Source organism: Filobasidium floriforme (genome assembly GCF_021052385.1).
Source record: "Filobasidium floriforme strain CBS 6241 chromosome Unknown HD553scaffold_7, whole genome shotgun sequence".
NCBI lineage: Eukaryota > Fungi > Basidiomycota > Tremellomycetes > Filobasidiales > Filobasidiaceae > Filobasidium > Filobasidium floriforme.
Genome location: NW_025763628.1, coordinates 1,075,758 through 1,099,203, shown reverse-complemented (window position 1 = coordinate 1,099,203; position 23,446 = coordinate 1,075,758). Strand labels below are relative to the sequence as shown.

Sequence of the window (23,446 nt, the reverse complement as noted above, 5' to 3'; positions counted from 1 at the left end):
CAACGGACTACAAAGGGAGGATGTGGAGATCATGGCCCAATGGTCCAAGTGTCTCCGATCCTACCCGGAGGGACACCCTTACTTCAAGGCTGGAGAGTTCCTTCAGTCGAACATCACCATGGGGGTCGATGTCAAGAAGGAGTCGGTCGAGAGGATGATTCTGGCCGCCTACCGTGACATTGCCAACAAGGAGATTGCCGAGAAGGATGAGGAGAAGGCCTTCCAGGCAATGGCAGCCAAGTTTGGTTATGCCAAGATTGGGACCACCGGAGTTGGATTCGGGACCGGTGGTGTTGGGAGGCGGACCTTTGGGACCGGGACCGGGACCGGGACCGACACCAGGACCTGCAGGTGTTGCGGGCAGAGGGGGCATATCGCCAGGGAGTGTCCTCAAGCCGAACCCAATGGGTGCCACTCCTGTGGCAAGGCGGGACATCGGGCTCCCACCTGCCCTCACCCGGACATGGTTGCCTACAGGCAGAGGCACGGAGGAGGAGGATTGGGACCGGGATTTAGAGGTGGTGAAAGGGCCGCTGCCGCTGTATCTTCTTTTGATGCTGCTATGCAATCCATGACCCTCTATCGACGTCAGCCCGATCAAGCCTTGAACATCACTGAGAAGGCTTACTCACTTGCGACTAGGAAGATGACAACCCTGATCGATTCAGGTTGTTCAAGACACATGTTCGGGATGAAGAGGTTCTTTGACCTATCCCCAAACTATCGGAGAATGACTGCACCTGTCGTGGTTGGAAACGGACAGGTGATCTATGCTGAGGGGATGGGCGACATCTTCTTGACCATCGAGGTTGGAGGAAAGAAGGCAGAGCTACATCTTGCAAACTGCCTGTATGTTCCCAAACTCAGTTCGAACCTGATCTCGATCTCACAGCTGGACAAAGCCGGATCGGACATCATGTTCACGGAAGGCAAGGCGATCTTGAGGAAGAACAACAAGATGACCTTGATCGGCAAGATGTTGGATACCAACCTGTATGAGGTCAATGCAAAGTCTCCGGCATTACCTAAGATGGATTCAGCCAACACGGCATCGATCTCAGGACTGGGGAATATCTGGCACCAACGGCTGGGACATCTGGGTGGGAACTCGATACGGAATCTGAAGGATTCTGTGGATGGGTTTAACCAGATGACCGTACCACACCAGTGCGAGAGCTGCATTCTGGGAAAGATGACAAGAGCTCGATTCCCGGACAGCTCATCACGGTCAACAGAACCACTCCAGCTGATCACCTTCGATCTTGCTGGGCCTTTTGATGAGGCTATCGGAGGAGCCAAGTACTTCATGATCATGGTCGATGATTACTCCAGATACTACCACGTCGAACTCCTCAGGACCAAATCAGAGGCAACCCGATGGTTGAAACAGGTTCTGACTCAATGGGAAAATCAGTTGAGTCGATCAGTCAAGGTTCTTCGGTCCGATGGTGGGGGAGAATTCGACAACAGAGCGATCAGCCAGTTCTGTGAAGAGAAGGGGATCCGAGCTCAGATGACTACAGCTCGAACACCAGAACAGAATGGGGCAGCAGAGAGAGCTGTCCGGACCATCAAAGAGGGTACTCGGACTCTCTTGATCGATTCCGGTCTCAGTAACAAGTACTGGGGTGCTGCTGCAAAGAACTTTGCATACGTCAGGAACCGGACCCGGACCGCAAAGACAGGAGAGAAGACACCGATAGAACTCTTCACGGGAAAGAGACCGTCGGTCAGTCATCTGAGGGTGTTTGGATGTGTCGCTTACATGCACATACCAAAAGAAGACCGGGTTGGTCAGATCTGGAAACCCAAGGCAAAGCGGTGCATCTTCCTTGGATATGGAGAGGAAGAGTTGAAGGCCAAGAAAGCTTGGACACTCTTCGATCCCTATGCTCTCAAGAAACATGTGACGGTACATGTCAAATTCTGTGAAGACCAGAGATGGGCCGATCAAAAGACCAACATCGCAAAAGGAGACATCTTCTTCCAGGACATCTCACCTGCAATCGGGGAAGCCGAACTGACTGTCGGGGAAGAGGCCCAACCGGTTGATCCGGAGATCGGGGAAGCTGGACCGAGGACCGATGAAGCTGAACCAAGGATCAATGAAGCTGAACCGGAGATCCTGGACCCTCGACCGGAGATTGGAGAAGCTCAACCAGAGGTTGGGGAAGCTGAGCGAGAGATGGGGGAAGTTGAGCGAGAGATCGGGGAAGCCGAACCTCAAATAGGGGAAGCCCCAGTTCAGCCAGCAGGACCGATACCACTGCCGCCAAGTAGGATTCCGGTCCCGGTGGATCAACAAAGCACTCGAAAGAAAGGGACTGGTATCTGGAAGAACTATGAATACGTTCCAGTACCAGCTCAAGGATCGGGGATTCCGCAGGTCTTACCGGATGGTACAAGACGATCCCGACAAACTCCAAAGAGATTCCAGGATCATGCGGCCATTGCACACGGACCCAAGCTTGAAGACATAATGGATCAAGCTTTCTTGACATCGGCTGAGATGGATCCTGCTGATCCCATCTATCTGGATGCGAAGCTGGATGAGATGGCTTCGATGGCCAAGAACCAGGTCTGGACCCTGGTCCCGAGGCAGACCGGACAACCAAAGCCGATCTCAGTCCGATGGGTCTGTACCATGAAAGACCTACCCGATGGTACTCAAAAGCCAAAGGCCAGACTGGTTGCTCGGGGCTACACCCAGAAAGCTGGGATCGACTATCAAGAGATCTTTGCCCCGGTTGTCAAACTGGAATCCATTCGGTACATCATCGCTCGAGCGTGCCAGAGACAGATGGTTCTGTCACAAGGTGACGTCAAGACCGCCTTCCTCTCCAGCAGCATGGAAGGAGAGACCGTCTACATTGAACAGCCTGAGGGATTCAAGGAACCCGGGAAGGAGGACCATATCTGCCTATTGAACAGAGCGATCTATGGTCTTCATCAATCTCCTCGTCTGTTCTACCGGCACATCAGAAAGATCCTGGGTGGATTTGGGTTCTCATCGATCTCAGCAGATCAGTCGGTGTTTGTCAAGGACACTCCGGAGGGAAAGGTGCTACTTGGTCTATATGTGGATGACGCACTGGTAGCTGGAGACACCGACAGCTTGGTCCAGGAAACCAAAGCCTTACTCAACACCAGGTTTGAGATGAAGTGGACGGATGATCCCAAGGTGTTACTGGGGATCGAGATCAAACAGGACCGGGAGAAGGGAATCATCACCCTATCTCAAAGGAAGTTTGCTCGGGAGATCCTGGAACAGTTCAATATGATTGACTGTCATCCCGTCAAGACTCCAGTGGAAGAGGTCATCAGCGCATTCCCACCTGAAGACCGACCACCACCTGATACCAGGTTTCCTTTCCGGGAGTTCATCGGAAAGGCAAATTATCTAGCTCGGGGGACACGACCGGATCTCTCCTTTGCAATCTCACACCTTGCATCATTCTGTTCGACCTACCAGGAGACACACTGGAAAGCGTGTGAGCGGGTAATGAAGTACCTTCAGGGCACCATCGATGCTAGTCTGGTCTATCACCGAGACGGCAATCAGAAGATTGCTGGGTACTCGGATGCCGAGTATGCCGGAGACAAGGGAGATCGGAAATCTGTCGGGGCATATGTGTTCACATTGGCCAATGGGCCGGTATCATGGCAGAGCAAGAAACAGACCACAGTAGCCTGGTCTAGCACGGAGGCCGAGTACATCGCTCTCGGCTCAGCAGGGAAAGAAGCGGTCTGGCTCTCGATCATGGATCAAGAACTAGGATTTCACGATGGCAAACCGGTCACCATCTTTGAGGACAACCAGCCAGCTATCGCATTGGCTAAGAATCCCACCAACCATGCTCGGACAAAACATATCGATGTTTTGCATCACGCTCTTAGGGGATTGATCGAGGACAAGAAGATCGAGGTCGAATACCTCAACACCAAAAAGATGATTGCCGATCTCCTCACCAAGCCAATCACCGGAAAGCAGCTCCAACTACTTTGCAATGACATGAATCTGAAGATCAACAGGGCACCTACACCAATGTCGTCCACCTCTGAATAGAGAAGTCCAAGGGGAAGTGTAGAAAGTAGGTGCGCGCGAGCGTGTAATCAAGGATTACCGGGATTATTTCCCCAGGATTACTGGGGACTGGGGTGATGCTTAGTCAGCATCACCCAAGCTGGGACCTCACCTCGGTGATGAAAATCTCGGACAACTAGATCATCAATATACACCACTTGACTGTTAGATCTCAAGCAATACCTTGAGTTCTAACAGGTCAGTACCTTTGTATTGGTTAATAGCACATGCCGATTGATAAAGCAATACCTTGAGTTCTAACAGTTGGAAGGTGGGACTGGGCCGTAAAACCGGATCCCGAAAGAACCCGGTTGCAGGTCGACCTCCACCTCAGACCCATTCTCGTCCGAAGACGAGAACAAGCTCACGGAACCCGGCCGTTTTCCCGTCTCTCCGCTCGAAGGCCCAAAGACGATCCGACCATTATCATCCTCTTTGCTCCTAGCCTCAGCTCCAGCTCCAGCTTTGCCTTCACAGGGAAAAAGTCGTACCCGTGGTTCACTCTGCGCGGGCTTGGCTTTGAAATGAGCTACTTCCACCCCGATAATCCCCGGTGCCGGAGAATGGAAAGTAGCTGAAAGTGTCGGTTTGTTCAGGGTATCTCCTCGGTTCTTTACTGGGCGGGTGTGGAATACCGCTTTCAGCTCTTTAGTAAGAGATCGAGATGGAGAAGAAGATTCCGTAGAGCGGAGAGCGGGCGGTGCGGTGCTAAGAGAAGGATAATAAGGTCGTTCCAAGGCGTCGAAATCGAGCTTCCCGACTTCCTGGGCCGAGGTGAGTTCGACGTCTTCTCTTCCGTACCAAACTCCTTCGGTGAAGCGCATGTTGTAGTAGTAGCCGTAGCTGATATGTGGTATGTGGGGATCGATATCAAGTATAGGCGCGTTGTCGTCGTTGCAGAATCGAGCAGGGAGAATGAGTGGATCGCGCACCCTGCCCCTAGCCTTCTCTCCCTCTATATACCCACACCACCCGTTTTCAACTCCCCGACTAGTCTACCGATATCGCCATCCGCACACAGCACTTCCACCACATCCACACCTCATCGTCATCACATGATCCCAGCACACCGTCCTCCAAGGTCGAGAGGTCGGTCGGACTATCCTCGGCGAGTTCCCTCATGTCGGTCGATGGCTGATGACGAATCATCCAACATCCTTGGGGGTCGGCGATGTCCGGTCCGTGTTTCCGCGTTTCAGCCTGCAAGCCATCCTTCTATCAGGCGGGAGGGGAAGGACGTTCTTGAAACGGCTCTTTGGTGAAGGTTTGCGTTTCAGAAGATCACAAGATCTCAGCAAAATCTCAGCAAACGTCCGTAATCATGTCAGGACGGCGGGCAGTTCGCGAGGTGAGACGGGCCCAGTCGAGCATACCAATATCTCGGGTCGGCGCGAAAGGGAAAAGAACCATCATACCATAGTCATGAACCCTTTCCGCAGCTGGACCGCTAGTATAACAAATGACTTCATGTCTGAATGATCAGTCGAACGAGTCGAGGTCCCTCCACTCAACTCATCTACATCTGCTTGTATCTGTTATGATTGTCATCATCAGCCCAGCTGATCCCTACATTTCAGACCAAAGCCGAACGTAGCCCTTGAGTTTGACTACGTAACCTTCATCAGAAAATCGTCAGAAGCTCAAAGGCATCAGGTCACAAAAACGAAACAAGGGGATAAAATTTCATTACGGTCTCTATCCGACGGATCGCGAAAATGACCGACATCGAGGAGGCGAGAACGTCGGGATCTTTTGTCCAGCTTCTTGCCGTGCGCGGGGTTTTCATTTCAACAGCTATGAAGTCACGAGATGAGGGGATGAATGAGTTTCATTACGGTTCCTCCCGTTGAATAACGAGGCCAACGGCGTAGAATTAGTACGTAAGGAGGGAATGGCGGTTGGCATCCTTTGTCCAGTTCCTCACAGCTCTCGAGTTCCAAGAATCACCGGTTTCTCCCGCCTTTTGGGCCGTGGAGAGGAGGCAAGACGAAGAGGAAAGGTGAGAACCATGCCACTTCCTTTATTCTCGATACATCTACTTTATCCTCCTTCAAGAACCCTAATATTCCACAAGCAACTTCTGCGACCCATTTGCACATAGACAAATAGCTGATCAGATACGATGAATCGATCCAAACCATACATTCCCATCTTGAGAGCCACACGTCGTTCTCCATCGATACACTCACTCCCCGGCACACCTGTTCTTATTCACAAGCCATGTCTTACTCCAGTCAATCCATCTCCAACCGCGAGCCGACTCGTGACAGCTCTATAGAATCTGGGTACATCCTCGATAGAGTGGAGAATGGCATCACCCAGAGAGCACACCAGGCAATACAACAGACTTACCGTGGACTAGGAGCGGAAGCGACTGGACAACCGGCGTATGCTACCAATGCGTATGCTGTTCTGGAAGTATTTTCGTTTGAACAACGGAGGCTGGGTGATAATAGGATATCTCTGCCCGATGCGAACCGCTACAAGATGGCCAACGCTATCTCCCTAGTGGTCCCACCGCAATGCCCAGATGCCACAGACGTGCGAAGGCTGTTGGAATTCGCTGAAGCTCACTGAAGCCAGCCTCCCGATAACATTGTTCACATCGTCGGTAACTTGTAGCCATGCCCCTTTCCGTCTATAGAATTGCTCAGATGACTACGTTCTACACATGATACGCCAGAAATTGTATTGATCATGTGAGCCTGATTGAGAACGTTTTGTATCCTGATAATCGAGGCATCCCGACAGGTCAGCTCATGAGGGAGAGTCGAACGGTCTTGCGTTCAATTCGGGTCCAAACAGTATGAGGTCGCAACAATAGCCAACATACTCCGTATCGGATTATCCTTTATATGATGACTAGGCTTCTGCCATTAGGTAACGCCTCGTTCGCCTACGCCCAGCCCAGGCGTCTCTCTCGCAGTCTTCGGGGTAGGAGACGTGTCAATCATCCCCGCAAGCAGATACCACGGGCCAACGTATTTGTTTGATCTAGCGCTTCTTTCTTCCTACTTCTAAGGTTGCATGTCACATACTCGCGATACACACTTTTTTTTGTTTGTGGATCTGCGGATCATGGACCGCAAGCAAGCCAGTACCCTGACCTCTGGCAGCAGAAACGAGAAAGTACCCGTTCGCGATGCTCGAAAAGACTGTCCCCTAGGCCTGCAACATAGCCATCCAGAACACGACGGGAATATGATTGATCTCTTCTACCGCCGCAACGTCGCACAAGGCGCACACTGTACAGCCACCACAGACTCAAAATCATGCCGCTGCTGCTCCTATTCCAGGTCTTGTCGCGACGGGACAAAATCTCGCTAAGAAGGTCAAGCGCCTCGCGCCATCCGTAACCTTGCTACCGACGAGCCAGCCTTCCCCTTGCATCCCTTTCATGGCTCGACAAACAGCGAACGCAGTCTGCATCGAGGGTCCCATGATCATGATACACGAAATCTCGTGATGTTTGAACAAGATCAGCTGATCCCTTTTTACTGACACAAAAGCCTTTCCATACAAATTCCTGCCTGTAAGCCATCTCGAAGGTGATGCATACAAGTGGAAGAGATGTTGCATTACGGTTGGACTTGACGCAGTCGATAGGATGAATGAGGCAAGAACTGTCTAACTATCGAGCTTCCTTAGGGATTCTGAGCTTTCCAGGTTATCCTGGGTAGGGGTGGCAGCGTGATGCATTGGTGACTGTCCATCCTTTGTTTGGACCCCTTCATCACGATCGAGACCTTTGCCAGCACGTCAGACCCGGGCCATTGATATAAGACCGTCGGCTGGTGTGCAACTTGATGACCAGTCGACAGGGAATTCAAGCCCACTTGAAACTGACAGACCTCGTTATCGTCACCTTCCACTCCCGATTCATCGAGTGCTTCACAATGTCAGTCTGGGGCGACGACGATACTTCGTATCTCAGTGATGATGGATCCAGTCGAGACGACAGGCCGCCCAACTTTCGTGGCGATATCTACAAAGAGATCGAATATATTTACGACAACACAGACGAGGAGAGACATCATCAACACGCCCTGAACGAATACTTGCAGGGCGCCATGAACCAGTGTGGTATCCAGCTGCCCGAACGGAAAGCTGGCAGGATGAAGTTTGCGGTTACTCAAGTCTTGAATGACTATTCCTGGGAGCTCTGGCGCACCCTTCTCTGGGACCGACTGGTGAGATACGCTCACAACAACCCATGACGAGAACACGGCCACATCTCAGAAGTATCCTCACGCAACCCGGTTATGCTCTTTGCTAGCTCGTAGCGATGTAGTTTACCTTTAGCGGGATCTTCTGCTTGTCATGTCAGGTTTCCATTTCCCGTTCGAATCCTTTACATGGGAAACTTTCCAGTGTTCTGCGGACAGACCACGAGGCGCCCTCTCGTATTCTAGTGATCGAACAGACGCTCTTAGCTCACCTTCGCTGCTGTAAGACCCAGACGGGACATTCTTGATTCATGAAACGTTCTCTATGCTTGTGCATGCACGCCTGGGCAGGCCTGAGTCACTGATCTGGGATCGCTCAGAGCTGCGGCGTCAAGAGACGAGCCCTTTGACCGGACTGTCACTGTGAACGCGCCTCCTTTGTCCTTCACGTCGAGAATCGATCGGCCCAGCAAGGTGGCAGATGGTCTCACGTCATAGCGCTTTGCTCTTGCGCACTAAGACTATTTCTATCCCAGCACTATTAGATATGTACAGAATGTCAGCTTCACCGTCATTCTCGCTAACACGGCGATATCGTCTTTGACTTGATACGATGTACACCCGCCGCGTGTTGCTTTCTTTCTATGCTTAATCTCCGCGACCTGAGATTGAACCACTAGTTTCTTTCACCTATGAGATAGGCGGTCTTTGATGATGTTTGCATGTTTGTACAATAATACCGTGAATTCCGCTGCTTCGCCTGTGTCGGCCGACGACACCTGCGGCGCCGTCGATGTTCAGTTCAAAGGTTGTTTACTTTGTTGTGCTGAGACTTCTAGGGAACGTGAAACTCGCTTAGTTAGACTCCTAGAGGACCATAGGTGCGCAGGTTGTCTCCATACAACTTGTCTTTTCCGTCTTCTTTTATATATATAATAGATGTGTTTGGCCTTTGATCCACGTACAATAGGTCTGTATAAACGGACTCTTGATCCATCGTCTGAAGATCACAACAATCACGTCCACCGATATCGATTGCGCCGTAATAAACTGCAGTACAACGACGATGCTCAGAATTTGCTCTGTCTGGCGATGCATCAAGGCGGAAGAAGCCGATCTAGCGACGGAGACGAAGTCATTTGGCATATAGACCGGCGTTGTTCGATTCCTTTGATACAATGTTCTCAGGAAAGGCGGAGTTGCCTGACGGTATGGTTCTCAGCTCCACGCACATATATACTCTAGTTGCTGTTAATTTCAGATGAACGGCGACGAGGTAAGCTTTCAGAGATGGTATACAACCAATCTCTTGCTGCACGGTATTAACCTTCGAAACGATGTCCAGTCATGAGAGCAAAGGTACATCGACCCGCCAGGGGAGCAGTGCTGTCACCGACACGTCTGACGATTGGTTCCGCAATCCTGAAGTCGATCTTGACGTTCGGATCGTGGAAGCGTATAAAGCATCGACCTCGGCAGGATGGGCGACCAACGGCGATAAGGCAGACGTTCTGGGATGACTGGAGTCAGCGGCGACACAAGCCAATCTGGGAGCGAAACCCAAACCGATCCACTTGGCAACAAAGCAGATGATCAAGTTGGCGGACGCCATCGTCAACGTCGCTGAACCATACGACCTTGTTAGTCTTGATTATTGTAGGCTGCTGGAACTCGCTGGAGGGGCGGGAAAATTAGTATGTTAATTCGCTACGGCAGACGAGTTCCTGGCAATGTAATGTTGTGAGAAGCAGTATGATACATGAATGCATCTGGACTAAACTATAGGACATTCTTTCGATTTGAACCCCAACCGTAATGTCAATAATGAACGCAACATAATGCTTGCGAGCGCAGCGCTAGACTGGTTTATTGGAACCGAGATCTGTCAGCTCCGGTTAGGAAGCGAAATGGCGAAATGTACAGCTGACGTTCACTTTGTCGTATCTATATGGGCCTACCTGGCGCATACAGTATGGATCTCAGCGGCGTGATAGTCACTACTGTACCAGACTTCAGATCCTGAGCAGCGGTCCAGCCGGTGAAGCACTGACTGGTATTCAAGATGGTCGTTCACAGAGCTGAACAAAGACCGTTTTTAGTCCGATGATCGAATTCCAAATCAGTCAGGCCAGAGCGGGCAGGAGCCTAGAGAGGTAAGCGAGAAGACGAGGAAGGATGTTGCATATTGTCGAATCCTATTGTTCTCCAACACGTCTATTGTTCTTAGAACAATAGACCACATAGAACAATAAAGCACATTCACTCTTCACACCTTTCCTTTTGTTCCCGCTTAGCAATCTGCGACCACAGTCGCAAGTTGCGACCACAATCGCAACTTTGCGACTACTGTGGTCGCATGTTCAGTCACAACTTGCGACTCTGGTCGCAAGTAGGCCTTCCCAGATTAATATATATATCAGACCATTCTGGTCTCATTTCCTGATCCCCTCTTGTATATTTTATCTTCATGCAAACTATACAACGGTGATCAACTCGATATCCAACACATATTGCTCATCCCATGAATCTCGCTCTCTGTGCAAAAAGCGGGAACCGCCTTGAGATCTATTCCCGAGCGGTGTCTTGGCGAGACGTTTTCTTCCTGACATTCGGTCCCTTGGCAAAGGTTATTGCAGGCTTAATGAACGTAACGAAGTGGGTATGAAGCGGTCGGACCTTACTCGGCGGGTTTCTTTAAGCGCGTTTCATCCATTTTTGCGCTAGCGCTTAGTGAAACAGCTGATTCCGTCCTGACAATGGTCGGCTATTCGCGTAAACACATAGCTGTTGGCGAATATGAGGCTCATATCCGAAATATCAGGTACTCATATCTGGTGGGCCCTTGTCGTGTCGCATGAACAGACATCCTCAGTCGGCGGAAGCTGTCGTACCTCTGTACCTGCGGGCGGACTGTTCGAGAGACAAGGTCTGTATGGGGCCACTTCTGGGTCCCCAAACGGTGCACCAGCTCGAGTACATATAGTTCAGACAATTGCAGTCGGATGTCTCCTTGTCTTGGTCTTCTATTGTATGGTACATCGCTCCAACACTCAAGTCTACTTCATCATCGACGATGATCTCTCTCCACCTCCTCGCTTCAGCCCTCCTGGCTGCCAGCGCTCAAGCCGCTACTGGCTACATCGACCTCAGCGCTTCGGGCGGGGTTCCCGATGGCAGTGAGTAAGCTTCGACGAGTATTGTTGATCTCTCTACTGAACTTTTCCCCCTCATTATCGCAGAGGCTTCTGGTATTCTCTATGGGGTACCCAACGGACCCGCTTATACCCCGAATCCGGTTCCCGCTGTCCCGTGGAACCTCTTCAAAGGCGCCGGTATCAACCTGATGCGAGCGGGAGGCGCCCAAGTCCCGGCTCCTGGATGGTCTTCGGGTGACATCAAGAATTATGAACAGCGGTTCGAGTCGGCCAAACAGAACTATTTCGATACGATGGCCAACGGGGTCAAGACCTTTGTCTTGCTGCCAGTAAGTCGACGCAGGTCCTTGTCGACGAGGCCGCGCTTACGCTTTCGTGGCTGCTTATCCCTGGGACCGATTTTGGTCCCGACATTTAGCATGGTAATCGAAAGCTCTGCAACGGACTACGTTATGTAGAAGTCGGCTGAACCACTTTTTTCGGCTGCTTCGCAGACATGTGGGGAGCCGACTCGGTCACCAAGACCCCCGTCTACCCATGTGATAACGGAGACTGTACTTACGTCAGTACCGTCAACACATCCCAGTCGATGCTAGAGAAAAATTGGCTGACTCTGTCTTAACAACAGTATGGTCAATTTTTGGATCGCGTCATTGCCGATCTCAAGGCCAACAACATGTTGAAGGGCATGCAGATCGACGTCTGGGTGAGTCCCGCTCTGCATCAATACTGCATTCGAAACCTGGCTACAGTACTGATTTTGCCTATTCGAACAATGCTTCCTAGAACGAGCCGGACGTCCCCCTCTTCTGGGACCGATCTCAAGACCAATACTTCCAGATGTGGGACTACGCCTTCCAGAAATACCGTACCGCCTTCCCCTCCTCTTCGGGCGTGACCATCTCCGGACCCGCTTACACCGGTCCTCCTAACGAGGGTAACTCTTGGTGGACCAAGTGGGCGGACCATATGAAGAACAAGCCGGCCGTCTACCCGGACGTGATCACCTATCACCAATTGCTCGGTCGACAAGATTCCTTCAATGATCCGTTTGAGTCTAAGAGGGTCTTGGATATCATCCAGAGCAAGAACAACCTGCCTCGAAAGCTGGTTCAGGTCAATGGTAGGTATCGAATTCTGCCCTATACCCCGGTTGTCACTCTTGCTTACGTTATGGTCTACTAGAATACGCCGGCTCGGACGAGCAGAGTCCCGCCTACTCTGCCTGGTTCATCGGTAGATTCGAGCGTACCGGACAGCAAGGTCTTCGAGCCAACTGGGGCTACGGCCGAAACTTGCACAACGACTTTGCCCGTCTCGTCGCAGGTGTCGAAGCCGGTTCACCTTACACCCTCGGGGACTGGCACGTGTACAACTACTACACCCAAGTGCAAAAAGGATCCATCACCAGGGCCGGTGCGGACGACGTCCTCTGGGACCTGTTCGTCACCCAAAACCGCGGAGCCAAGCAGGTCAACGCTCTCGTCGGTTCTCGTGGCCAAGGTACCCCTTGGAACTCGCCCGATTTCCCCATAACCATGTCTTCGGTCAGTACCGTCTTTGGCGCGGCTACCAAGGTTCGGGCCGTGATCAAGGAGATCCCGTTCAACAACGCCGGACGGGTCGATGCCCCTACTGTGGTCAGTAACGCCACTTATAACGTCGTCAACAACCGGGTCGTCTTGCCCATCTACAGTCGAGTCGACAACGCCTACACTATTGACGTGTACGCTGCTTAGTCTCGAGAGCTGACTTTCGCTCGCAGAGCGCAAGCGAATGGTTGATGCGTTCAATAAGCGTGAGACAGACAAAAGGAAACCCGGCTCATATACGAAACCGTCGGGACGAAATGTGGTGTTTGGAAAACAAGGCAATCTCCTTAGTTTGGAAATAATGTTGAATAACTGAGACAATCACCAATCACAAAGTAAATATAAGATGTTCATGATGCCGTTGTGGACCTGTTCGGATCCGAGAATCGACGGAAGTGAAACGATCAGCTTCCGTCTTTTCGCTTGGCGTTCCAATTGAGGTCAGCTGAGTGGGATCTCGATGGTACGATGGTCAGATGATCCCGTGATGTGCGACGGAAGTTGAGTCATGAAACTCAGAGTTTCCGTAGAACGTTCTACAGCGTAAGCGGAATCACAAGACCGATGTCTCCCTCTCCGCTCCCTTGCCTGCCACATGATCCACCGCCGATCGTTGTTTCTCGCTACCGGAACTCGTCTCAACAAGGATGAAACCTTATACTTTCCGCGTAAACGAGGCGAAAGGAACCCATGTCCGCGAATCCGTTTACAGATATAGATATATACGATAGAAGGTGGTCTGCATCTCGTTGCAGCGTATAGCCTACATTCTCAGTGTACACAACCTTCCCATCCCACGATATCGCACGTCTTTGATCGGCGCAATTCGCGATGAGACACAAGCCCTCCGAATTATCCACGCTGCCACCCTCCTGGGCTCCCAATTATCCGGCTCAGCTCGTTCATCGAATTTTCCCCATCCTTCAAGCTGTGGACGACCTCTCCAAATCGTGGCAGAACGAACACTATGCGTGGCTTTGCGGAAACGAACTGGACGAAGGAGAGGCAGGACCTGAACTTCCAGAGGAGTTTCTCGCAGTGAAGAAACTGCTGAACAAATTGCTCGAGTGAGTAGAGATGAGATCTTGCTAAAGACCTATTCAGGATTAGCTAATCACTTCCACGTCTTTCTTTACTCCAGTGACGCCGATCATGACACGCTCAAACGGATCATCACCAAACTAGCCGCAGCTTCGGTATTCGAATCCACCTCCATCCACTCGGCACTCATCGACCTCGACCTCGCTCCCCGGATCATGTCATGTGTCGACCCAAAGTCGGGCGATATGGACCTTGAAATGGCTTTGCGCGCTTCATCGTTGATCGCTAGCATGATGAGCGTCAACAACCGGTGCAACAAGGAGAGGAAACGTTCCGAAGTTTTCGGTCAGAGTGTCGACAAGGTGGGAGAGGGGCTCGGAAAGCTCTTGAGGGAAAACTTGTGGCCGTGAGTGGTCAGCTCTTCGAAGGATATCTTACTGTGGACTGTACCCTGACCTAGCTGATCCTGTTGGATGGTAGCCGCTGCGAGACTGAGGAGGCCAAAGAGACTTGCTTACAAACATTATCGACCTACCTGGACGAACTCAAAGACATCCACAACCCATCAAACCTGACCGAGATCGAAACAACTTTCACTTGGTTGACAAGTATCATCCGGGATCCGACCACCTCCCCCGAAACCCTCGACGCCGCCTATTCAGTCTATTCTCACGTCATCCCGTTCGCTCAGTTCGACCTCCCTTTTCTTTGGGTCCTCTTGAAGAAGTTCCACGAACAAGATCTTTATGCCGATATGGTCAAGGTGTGGGAACGAGAAGCAGAGACGGCCCAGACCAATTTGGGCATGCAGATCGACCTGATCTTGCAAGTCGCTATGACCAACGGAAGCAGTCAGTCCATGGATGACGATACTCGGCCGAGTGAGACGGACGTCGAGGAGCTAGAGCAGCGACGCCGGCGTTTCCTACAGACGGAAGGAGCTGTGGACGAATTGCGAAGGAGGATGTTGTCGATGTTGGAGACGGAGCAGTACGAAGACGCAGCTTTCAAGATCATGAGCGCCTTCACTTCCGACTATTGGTCCAGCTTGTTCCGGGATGGAGATGACGAGCTCTTCTACAAGCTGATCTGGTGAGCCCAAACCATCCATATCCAGGCCAGCAAGTTTCTCGCTGAATCATATTCGTTTGCAATGATATAGCAGCTTCGGTTTCTGGGACGACGCTTCAAAGCTACTCTTGACGTACAAGCTCTTCCTCTCGAACCCTGATGCAAGAGCCAGATGTACAAACGAGCGACACATAAATGCTGTGATTTGGCACTTGGCGCATGAACAGCATCAGAGTGCCGCGCTCGAGGTCTTAATGGTCTTGATTGATGGACAGGACGGCCCATGGGTGGATCTCCTGATCAAGCGCCTCGTCATGATTCTCGTCGAGTAAGTAGATCGAACTTGATCCCGGCACAAGAAACCCTGCACTAAGAGTTCCCTCCACTCCTCAGTCCCGATCTCGAGCTGGTAGATGTCGTCGAAAAGCTCTTCCGCCTCGCCAATACCCTGCTGGAGACCGATACTGCCCGCCGTATCGACATCTTCAGGCGATACAAGATCGAACCCTTGTGTCTTCATTGGGCCACGTGCAGGGATGGCCACCAAGAGGAGATCAATATCCCAGCGGCCAAGCTGTGGAGCAAGCTGAACCGAAAAGTTCTGCAGGTTACTCCTCAACTGAAAGTAAAGGCGATGGACTTCCTTGTTAGGTGAGAATTCATGACCAGCTCTGATACTGAGCCGACACCCGAAACGCTAACAACGGACCTTGGCAGCTTTCGGCAGAAACCGATCGAACCCGACGAAGATCCTTCTGGAAATGCGGAAGTCGAAACGGAAGAGAATGTGGTCAGTGTGCCGTCTGTAATATGGGATTCTCGCAATGTCAGCTTAAACCTATCAAGGCCCATCAGGCACCGCCCGAACGACCTCTCAAAAGTATCGTGGACGACCTGCAAGCTCAAATTGTTGTGCTAGAAAGTTCGCAGGCGACACCAGATATTCACGCCACTATTGCCAAGCTGTTCAAGGAGCTCTCCTGGTCAGCACAGATACTGTCTTTTTGTTTGGCTGAGCTGATAAATCTTCTTTACAGGTACCCACGGGAAGACAAGGAAGCGGTTGATGCTGCAATGATTCCCCTCCTGGCCGACTATGTTTTTCGCTACCCTGACGGCGCGAAAGAGGTGGCCAAGATCGACAAGTGGATGGGCGAGGGCACGTATCGTTACACTGATCTGGAGCGTCCTGTGGTGAAGATGCCGAAATTGACCAAGGAGGAGCAAGAGGTGTTCGGAAGTCAGGATAACGAAAACACAGATGACAGCCAAAGCGACCAAAGCCAGGAAACTGAAGATGCCATTGTCCATGATGAAGCGGAGGATACGGACGGCTCAGATACCGAAGGCGCGGATCTGTTGGAGCAAGAATCTGAGCACTCCGAGGACGGCGACAATGGAGACGAATTGGATTCCGCAAACGACGAAGGCGCTAGCTCGCGCGCCTCCGTTGCGGCCGCAGAATCTGAGGGAATAGATGAGACCGGATCAATAGACGCTCAAGAAACGATGAATGAGAGCGCACCAGCGTTGGAAAATCATCATGTAGGAGTCAATTGCGATGGATGTGGACAAGAAGATATCGCGGGAACCCGTCACAAGTGCAAACAATGCGCCAACTGTAAGCTCCGCTTCGATGTAAAAGCTACCGTATTGAGGTCGCTTACACTGGTCGGTCTGCTTAGATGACCTCTGCACTGATTGCCATAGGTAAGCAACGACAGCGTTTGGCACATCTTTCAATGATACTGATCGGCGGCGGCCATCATACACACAAATAGCTGCGCCTCGATCATCCATCCAGAACATACCTGGTTCAAATTCGCCTACCCTGGTGATATCGGTCCAGAAACCCACGAGCGCACGCGAGCTGACTTAGGTGAGCGTGTTTCCGCTTTTCTCTGACGATCTCTGAGCTGACTGTCGTCCAGCAGCTGTCATGCTCAATGGGCATCCGGGAGTCGCTTGCGCTCAATGCCAAAACCCTCAGATCTATGGGATCAGGTACGTATGCTGGACTTGCGAGAGTGAGTCATGATGCAGGTCTCTTGATCATCTGATAATCACGTGCTGAGCGATAATCCTTCCGCTCAGGGTCCTTCTGCGAGCGCTGTCAGTGAGTACAATCGTGTCGGACGAGCCCATTCAGGGGTTGACACCTGTGTTGTTGGTCTCTCAGCGAGGAAGTTACTGTCATCTGCGAGGTCGATAATTCAGGCGTTCCCTGTTGTGGTTTCTACATCAAAGAGCCTCCTGAAGGGGAAGCTGATGAGGAAGAGCCTACTGAAGAGGGGCCCGGAGAAGAGGAAGACGGCGCAATCGATGGCGCCGAAGATGTTAACGAAGACGAAGTGGAACGTCCACCACAGGAGTTCGACTGCACTCCAGAAATTCAGCGTCTGGCCAAACTCACCAACGCTGTATTGTTGACTTGTATCTAGATCGCTCAGAATATGAACAGCGGCCCGACATTGTTGAGCCGCGAAGACATGACTGATACCGTTCTGTCCTTGTCTCTTAGCCGCTGACAGATCGCGCTATCTCCGATTCGGTAATCGGATCTGGATGCAGTGGCCATGCACGAGGTCGCGTTAGAGGAAGTCTTCATACATCGTTCGTCTTCAGTACATTCGATACAGTCGCCAATTACACGTTACCTTACTTAGCTAGCGGTAGAGACATTATTATCAAACGTGAAACCAATACTAAGCTGGGCCTGCTTGGCCACCACCGAGACGTTCATCGGGTAGCAATTTCTATCCGACCGTCACCGCCACACCTCTTCGCCCCCAAATAGATATGTCGCACCGATACACGCCATCGCAACGATATCCCCCGTGTGCGCCCTCATCGAGTCCTCGTATCGCCTGATCGTACCTCGACTCCACTTCCATCCGAGCTCTCCTGCTTTTTGCTCGTCTTCCGATAACGACATCCGAGCAGCCCACTTCGTCTCCCACTCGTCTGCCAATTCTTGCCCTAGCAGCGCCCCGTCCCAAAGCGCCATATTCCCACCTTGCCCACCCGTAGGCGGCATACAATGCACCGCATCACCTAAAAGTGTTACGCGCTCATTAGTCTCCCACAAAGGCGGTCCGGCGGGGTCTGACGAGGTGGTACGCAGGACGGCCGTTTGCGAGGCGTCTTGTCCTTCTAGCAGAGCGAGGACGGAAGGCTCCCATGAGCGTTCTCGCGCGACGAACAGCGAGAGGTCTTTGGCGCTCTGACCCGTCAGGCGGACCAGACGGTCGTCTGTATCATGTTCCGCTTCCTTCTCCTTCTCTATGACGGCAGATGCGGGTGACATGCGTTTCAGAGCGTCCTGCCAGAGTTCTTTCCGGGAGACCATCGCGAAGAACACGTAATCTTCTGGCGTCTGCACTTCTCCCGCTCCAGCTTTGACCTTGTCTGCCGTGGAGATGTTGTGGTCAAAGTTCATGGTCTTGACGACCACCATCACCCTCTCCTTCGGCGGCAGCTTGACCGAGTCCACGATGAAAGCCATGCCCTTGTGCAGGCCTTTATTCATCCGTTCCAACAGCTGAGGCGTGAGTGGCGCCTTGCCATAGACGATCCGTACGCCCAGGTCGAGCGTCCGAGTGCGCTCGGCGGGGATGTCGGCTGACGCGAAAAGCTGTGCGGCGATGTTGGATCGGATACCGTCTGCTCCTACTAGTAAAGACCCTTGCACAGACTCGCCGCTCGCTAAATGAGCCTCGACCGAGTCATCGTGGACGGTATACGACTTGACCTTGGCGGAATACTTGACATGGGGGGCGATCTCGGGTCCGAGCAAGATTGAGCGGACGACACGGCGGTCGATCTGGTACGCTGTGGATTTGCTCTTCGGAATTTTCAGGTCAACAGTGACAGTGGTGACTGCACATATCGAGCGTCAGTTGCTTTGAAGGGTCTCGACGGAACCGTGGATTGTTCGGTGACGGCTTACGACCAGGAGAAAACACCCTCCATATTCCCCTACCCCCGTCCCACTTCCTGCCCACCACCCGCCTCAACAAAGCCCAGACCAACCCAAACCCGCCCGTACCTAACATCCCCCAGATCCCCTTCGCTTCCAACCTCCCGCTCTTCGCCTCCACCCTCCCGGACGCTCCACACTCTTCCCCACAAGTCTTCTCAAAGACCTCAAACTTCCCCTCGCTCAGCACCGCACGCAGCCCATCAGCACCCCCCTTGTTACCGGCTCCTCCCCCGTCTAGGGCGATCCGGTACCCCTGAGCTCGACCGTGCAAGTCAGAGTCGCGCTCTAATACCAGATACGGGATCCGGGCGCGGGAGAGGGAGTTGGCTAGTGCGAGTCCGCCTAGGCCTGCACCTGCTATGAGGACGGGGAGGATAGGGGGTGAGGTCGAAGCGGGGATCGTAGTGGTAGCAGGAGAGGGTGATGCGAGGGTGGATGTGCTGTTGAACCGCATAGCAGCTAAGGGCTTTGTCGAGTGTCCGAGAGAAGCGCTTCGAGCGACAATGACCCCGGTTGTTTGAGCTGAGCGGGCCAGCGTCATGTCAAGCTGGATTGGCCGTTTGATAGGCGTCAAGGTCGGGCAGTTTCCATACGAATGCGAAATCGCTTGTAGGCGCGTTCCATGCAGACTTTGTTTTAGATGTGTCAGGGGGTCGACCATCGAGATCGAAAATGAAGCTTGATGCCATCTGAACATCATCTTCGTGATCTCTGATCTCCGTGATCATCATCCAATGACAGAAGCATATGGCCGATAAACGCGTGTTCACATCGGCGAGGACGATGCCGAACCTCGGAGCCGGGACTGTCTGCAAGAAAGCGGAAGCTTATAACGACTGAGTATAGCTTCGACTTCGCTTCTGCTCAATAAGATTTTGTTCCTAATCAGAGCGATCAGAGCTCGTATGATGGACCAACGCCTTGTCATACTGTTCAACGCCGTATCGGCGGTTTGTATGCAGATTGAGAGACCATATCCCATGTCCGTGTACCTACCCCCAACCACTCCGGAAATAGGGGAAATATATCCATGTCATACGATGTATTAAACGAGCCGTATCATGCAACTTTTATCAAAAAATCATCTGAAATACGGCTTGTCGATATGACGTGGTAAAGTACGCGTATTGATGACGTATGAGACGTGAGAACTCATATTCGAAATATAGGTCACGTGATACGCCTACGATACGCCTGCTATAGGTCATCGATATGCCATCCAAATACCAACTATTACTTTATCATAACTGCATGATATTTGATTACCAGATCTGGCAGGGTTGCACCCGTTTGGTCCCGATCGGTGGGATCGGATCGATCAGATAGCACATTGTCACTACGAGATAAGATTAGATGTACAACATCGACCTCGTTCCGTCATCGCGTCAAGGACATCGACCAGCCACCCCGACCCGCCATCTCTACAATCTCTAGACGTGTTGTTGTCCGTTGACCGGCTTCCTGGAACTCCGGCTCTGCCACGACCTCGCCCAGCTGTCTCGATCGAAGAGCAAACACTCGAATCAGCATGAGTAGCCGTACTCCGGGCAGTACTTCGAGGACGCCTTACCGTCCCGAGCGACCATCCCCACTCGCTGAATCTTCAACCGATGACACCGATGGTTATGATGCCGATACCTCCCCTGAAGACCGAAACGTAGCGAGCAGTAGCAATAGGATGCCGACAGACAAAGTAATCAGCACGGGTAATAGGTTGAGGCATGTGACGGCGGGTGGAAACAGCGATCAGGATCGATGTACGTACCAAAGGCCTATCGAGCCGATCGCCAGGACTTGTTTTGATGGAGGACTATGGATCGCACTGTAGATCGAAATCTATCACCATTGGACCAGAGGCGAAGGGTCGGTATAGCGAATACTTCCACGACGCACTCACATGAAGATGGCCCCTTCACACCCTCGAACCAAACTACCCCTACTCCAGCTGGACGTCGAGAACAGCAGCCAGTCAACCTCCTTTCGTCTATGACACCGGGTATCACGAACGGTCAGCGCCAACGGATGGAAGCACAACAACGACAAGAAGAGAATTCGGGACTTGCCATGCTGCAGAACGCCTTCATTCAATTGCAAAGTCGGGTCGCAGTTTTGGAGAGCGACTGCTCGCAGTATCGGAAAAGGATTCAGTCGCTGGAGCAGGAGAAAGCAGAGAGGGATCAGCGAATTGCCGCCGGAGAGAGAAGTGACGATGAGCTCACGGCGGAGAAGCGTGGGGTGGCAAGGATGGTCAAGAACGCAGTGAAGGTGCTGTACGGGGAAACAAAGGTCACTGTCAGCCATACGGGAGACGACAACGAAGATGATGACGACGAGGATGCAGACGATGGGGAGATGAGATGGAATTACCTGGAGTCCAGCACGAGCAAGCATAATCACAAACAGAACCAGAAGGTTATCAGCCTCCTCCAGAATCAACGCGAGTCCATCCCCATGCCTGCCGACATACCGAGAAACACCGTCCCGCTTTACACGGATGCCTTGGATCTGTTTCATGACGCGATTCAACAGGTATGTTGTCTTTGTCTGGCCGGAAGAGCGAGCACGCAAAGCTGACATCAGAGCCTGCAGCACTTCCGTCAGAACCAAGCGGCTTACAAGAAGATTGCTATCAAGGAATGGGGGACCGAAGGTGGCCCCCGCGAGCAACTGCTCGCCGAGATCGAGAGACAGAAGGCTGAAATCGAGGCCGGAGGAGGGGATGATGATCAGCTAGCCATCCTGAATGACACTCTGAAGAAGAACGATGCCGCATTCGCCAAGCAGAGCAAAGACAAGCCGAACGTCAGATCGAAACTCACTGCTGCCGTTGAACGCATGGAGGCTCGACGTGCCAAGACCAGCTATCGTGCTGATGAATACGAAGGCCTAGAGTCAGTTTACTGGATCCCGCCGCCGTACGCTGAGATTGTAGATGGGGAGTACAAGTGGTACCATTCCGACTGGGAAGGGACGTACTCGCAACAGGTCAGTCCCGGTGTGGTGACCATAATACTCTCCTCCTGTCGTACTCACATCCTTGAATCATTTCAGTTCATTGATATGCACAAACTGGTCTGGGATGTGAAGTTGCTCCCTCAAGGTCGTCGCAAGCCGACCGCCAACGGTCCAGTCATCGACCCGTCTCCTCCCGGACCCCGTCGCAAGGTTCAGCTTTACTTGCCGTCCTCCGCTCCCTGGCTCCATGAATGTCCGCAACGCTGGCAGTTCCGACCAGAATGGCTGGCCGATGAAGCGAACGCCGACATCGTGGAGAGCCGAATCGTGCCGGTAGATCAGCCGACCTCCTATGCCGATGTTCAGCGTCTGGAGTGGTACTTGCAGCATCCGTGGAAGACTTTGAAGGGGAAAGGAGCGAAAGGGAAAGGGAAAAAGGCGGCGACCGAAAAGGCGGCGAACAACAAGCGAGCGAGATCCGAGTCGACTCAAGCCGCGACGACTGATAGCGAAGCGCCGAGTGGTCAGGCCGTCGCATCCGCCAGCTCGTCCTCTTCCGCCTTGATCAATCGCGGACGATCAGCGCAGCCAGCAAACAAGACGATCAAGAAGGCCAAATTTACTCACGATCCTTCGGCCAATGAGGGAAGGGAGGATTCTGAGCCGATCGACAGCGGCATGTCGTCCCCCTTCGAGCAGATGTCTCAATTCAGGCCGGACCAGTCGAGTACCGACAGGATGATGATGGGGATGAATAGCCAGATGATGGGAACGAACAATCCGATGATGGGAGGAGGTGCTGGAGGGATGGATAGTCAGCCAACCGCTCGGCTCAGTGACATCCAAGGTGGACCGATGCAGTTTACCGGCAACCAACCGATGTTCTCCGGGATGCAACCTATGTCCGGCAACGTCTTCGGTGGAGGTGGATTTGACCATCAGTTCATGATGCAGCAGATGGGATACGTCCCGCAAGCTCGCCAACCCGGTCACTCACAACAACAACAACAACAATACAATGCGATGTACGGGCAACAGCAGCCGCCGAGCCAGCAGCAAAACTTCAGCATGAACCAGAACGGCGGGTATCTCAGCGGACAGCAGCGTACAGGAAATTGACGAGATCGGCTTACGAAAACCAGGGAACCAGCCCTGCACGACTAGAATGTTCACGATCGTATCTTTTTTTGGGTTAAAGCGATGTTGCTGTTGTAGCAGTAATTAGCGTTGTCATGTCTCAGCCGCCATCAAGCGGCCTCATCTAGCGATCAAATGTCTATGTGCAGCATCAGTACTCACAGGTGGCACGTCAATCGTCATAGTCCGTCTCTCCCTCAGCATCCTCGTCATCATCCGGCATGCCCAAAGCGTCCGTTTGTGGGTCATCCGAACCCAGCCAG

General features: G+C 52.3%; 6 protein-coding genes across 6 annotated transcripts; 4 read left to right on the top strand and 2 right to left on the bottom strand.

Annotated features, from left to right (window-relative positions):
* Positions 1 to 4,341: 4,341 nt before the first annotated feature.
* Positions 4,342 to 4,908, bottom strand: HD553DRAFT_341084 (uncharacterized protein; the record flags this gene model as incomplete). Its single annotated transcript, XM_046182602.1, has 1 exon — positions 4,342 to 4,908. The coding sequence occupies one exon, from the start codon at positions 4,906 to 4,908 to the stop codon at positions 4,342 to 4,344; it is 567 nt and encodes a 188-aa protein (XP_046037941.1).
* A 288-nt stretch (positions 4,909 to 5,196) lies between these two features.
* On the top strand, positions 5,197 to 8,592 carry HD553DRAFT_334757 (uncharacterized protein). Its single transcript, XM_046182162.1, has 8 exons — positions 5,197 to 5,432; positions 5,710 to 5,853; positions 5,956 to 6,083; positions 6,194 to 6,625; positions 7,338 to 7,505; positions 7,594 to 7,616; positions 7,899 to 8,274; positions 8,412 to 8,592. Exons 1-8 carry the CDS (start codon positions 5,222 to 5,224, stop codon positions 8,556 to 8,558), a joined length of 1,629 nt encoding a protein of 542 aa, XP_046037940.1. The 5' UTR covers positions 5,197 to 5,221; the 3' UTR covers positions 8,559 to 8,592.
* A 2,731-nt stretch (positions 8,593 to 11,323) lies between these two features.
* HD553DRAFT_369357 (glycoside hydrolase superfamily) lies at positions 11,324 to 13,333 on the top strand (the record flags this gene model as incomplete). The annotated part of the gene is made up of 7 exons (XM_046184151.1): positions 11,324 to 11,426; positions 11,490 to 11,734; positions 11,824 to 11,827; positions 11,900 to 11,967; positions 12,034 to 12,111; positions 12,192 to 12,528; positions 12,591 to 13,333. The coding sequence occupies 7 exons, from the start codon at positions 11,324 to 11,326 to the stop codon at positions 13,142 to 13,144; spliced, it is 1,389 nt and encodes a 462-aa protein (XP_046037939.1). The 3' UTR covers positions 13,145 to 13,333.
* A 2,568-nt stretch (positions 13,334 to 15,901) lies between these two features.
* Positions 15,902 to 17,603, top strand: HD553DRAFT_309205 (uncharacterized protein). The gene is made up of 7 exons (XM_046179654.1): positions 15,902 to 16,072; positions 16,155 to 16,730; positions 16,795 to 16,819; positions 16,891 to 16,988; positions 17,044 to 17,136; positions 17,204 to 17,225; positions 17,289 to 17,603. Exons 2-7 carry the CDS (start codon positions 16,184 to 16,186, stop codon positions 17,548 to 17,550), a joined length of 1,047 nt encoding a protein of 348 aa, XP_046037938.1. The 5' UTR covers positions 15,902 to 16,072; positions 16,155 to 16,183; the 3' UTR covers positions 17,551 to 17,603.
* A 92-nt stretch (positions 17,604 to 17,695) lies between these two features.
* Positions 17,696 to 20,033, bottom strand: HD553DRAFT_309203 (uncharacterized protein). Its single transcript, XM_046179653.1, has 2 exons — positions 19,059 to 20,033; positions 17,696 to 18,988 (listed from the first exon to the last, which is right to left on the bottom strand). Exons 1-2 carry the CDS (start codon positions 19,789 to 19,791, stop codon positions 17,877 to 17,879), a joined length of 1,845 nt encoding a protein of 614 aa, XP_046037937.1. The 5' UTR covers positions 19,792 to 20,033; the 3' UTR covers positions 17,696 to 17,876.
* Positions 20,034 to 20,619: 586 nt separating this feature from the next.
* HD553DRAFT_341078 (uncharacterized protein) lies at positions 20,620 to 23,165 on the top strand (the record flags this gene model as incomplete). The annotated part of the gene is made up of 4 exons (XM_046182601.1): positions 20,620 to 20,848; positions 20,920 to 21,620; positions 21,681 to 22,076; positions 22,143 to 23,165. The coding sequence occupies 4 exons, from the start codon at positions 20,620 to 20,622 to the stop codon at positions 23,163 to 23,165; spliced, it is 2,349 nt and encodes a 782-aa protein (XP_046037936.1).
* Between the last annotated feature and the right edge of the window lie 281 nt (positions 23,166 to 23,446).

Coding starts and splice junctions, on each gene's coding strand:
- HD553DRAFT_334757 (XM_046182162.1), top strand. CDS start 5,222: ATGACGAATCATCCAACATCCTTGGGGGTCGGCGATGTCCGGTCCGTG. Junction 6,626..7,337: donor AATGCCCAGATGCCACAGAC/GTGCGAAGGCTG, acceptor CACACTGTACAG/CCACCACAGACTCAAAATCA. Junction 8,275..8,411: donor CCCTTCTCTGGGACCGACTG/GTGAGATACGCT, acceptor TTGTCATGTCAG/GTTTCCATTTCCCGTTCGAA.
- HD553DRAFT_309205 (XM_046179654.1), top strand. CDS start 16,184: ATGATTCCCCTCCTGGCCGACTATGTTTTTCGCTACCCTGACGGCGCG. Junction 16,820..16,890: donor CTCTGCACTGATTGCCATAG/GTAAGCAACGAC, acceptor ACACACAAATAG/CTGCGCCTCGATCATCCATC. Junction 17,137..17,203: donor CGTATGCTGGACTTGCGAGA/GTGAGTCATGAT, acceptor CCTTCCGCTCAG/GGTCCTTCTGCGAGCGCTGT.
- HD553DRAFT_309203 (XM_046179653.1), bottom strand. CDS start 19,791: ATGATGTTCAGATGGCATCAAGCTTCATTTTCGATCTCGATGGTCGAC. Junction 18,989..19,058: donor GAGGGTGTTTTCTCCTGGTC/GTAAGCCGTCAC, acceptor CGATATGTGCAG/TCACCACTGTCACTGTTGAC.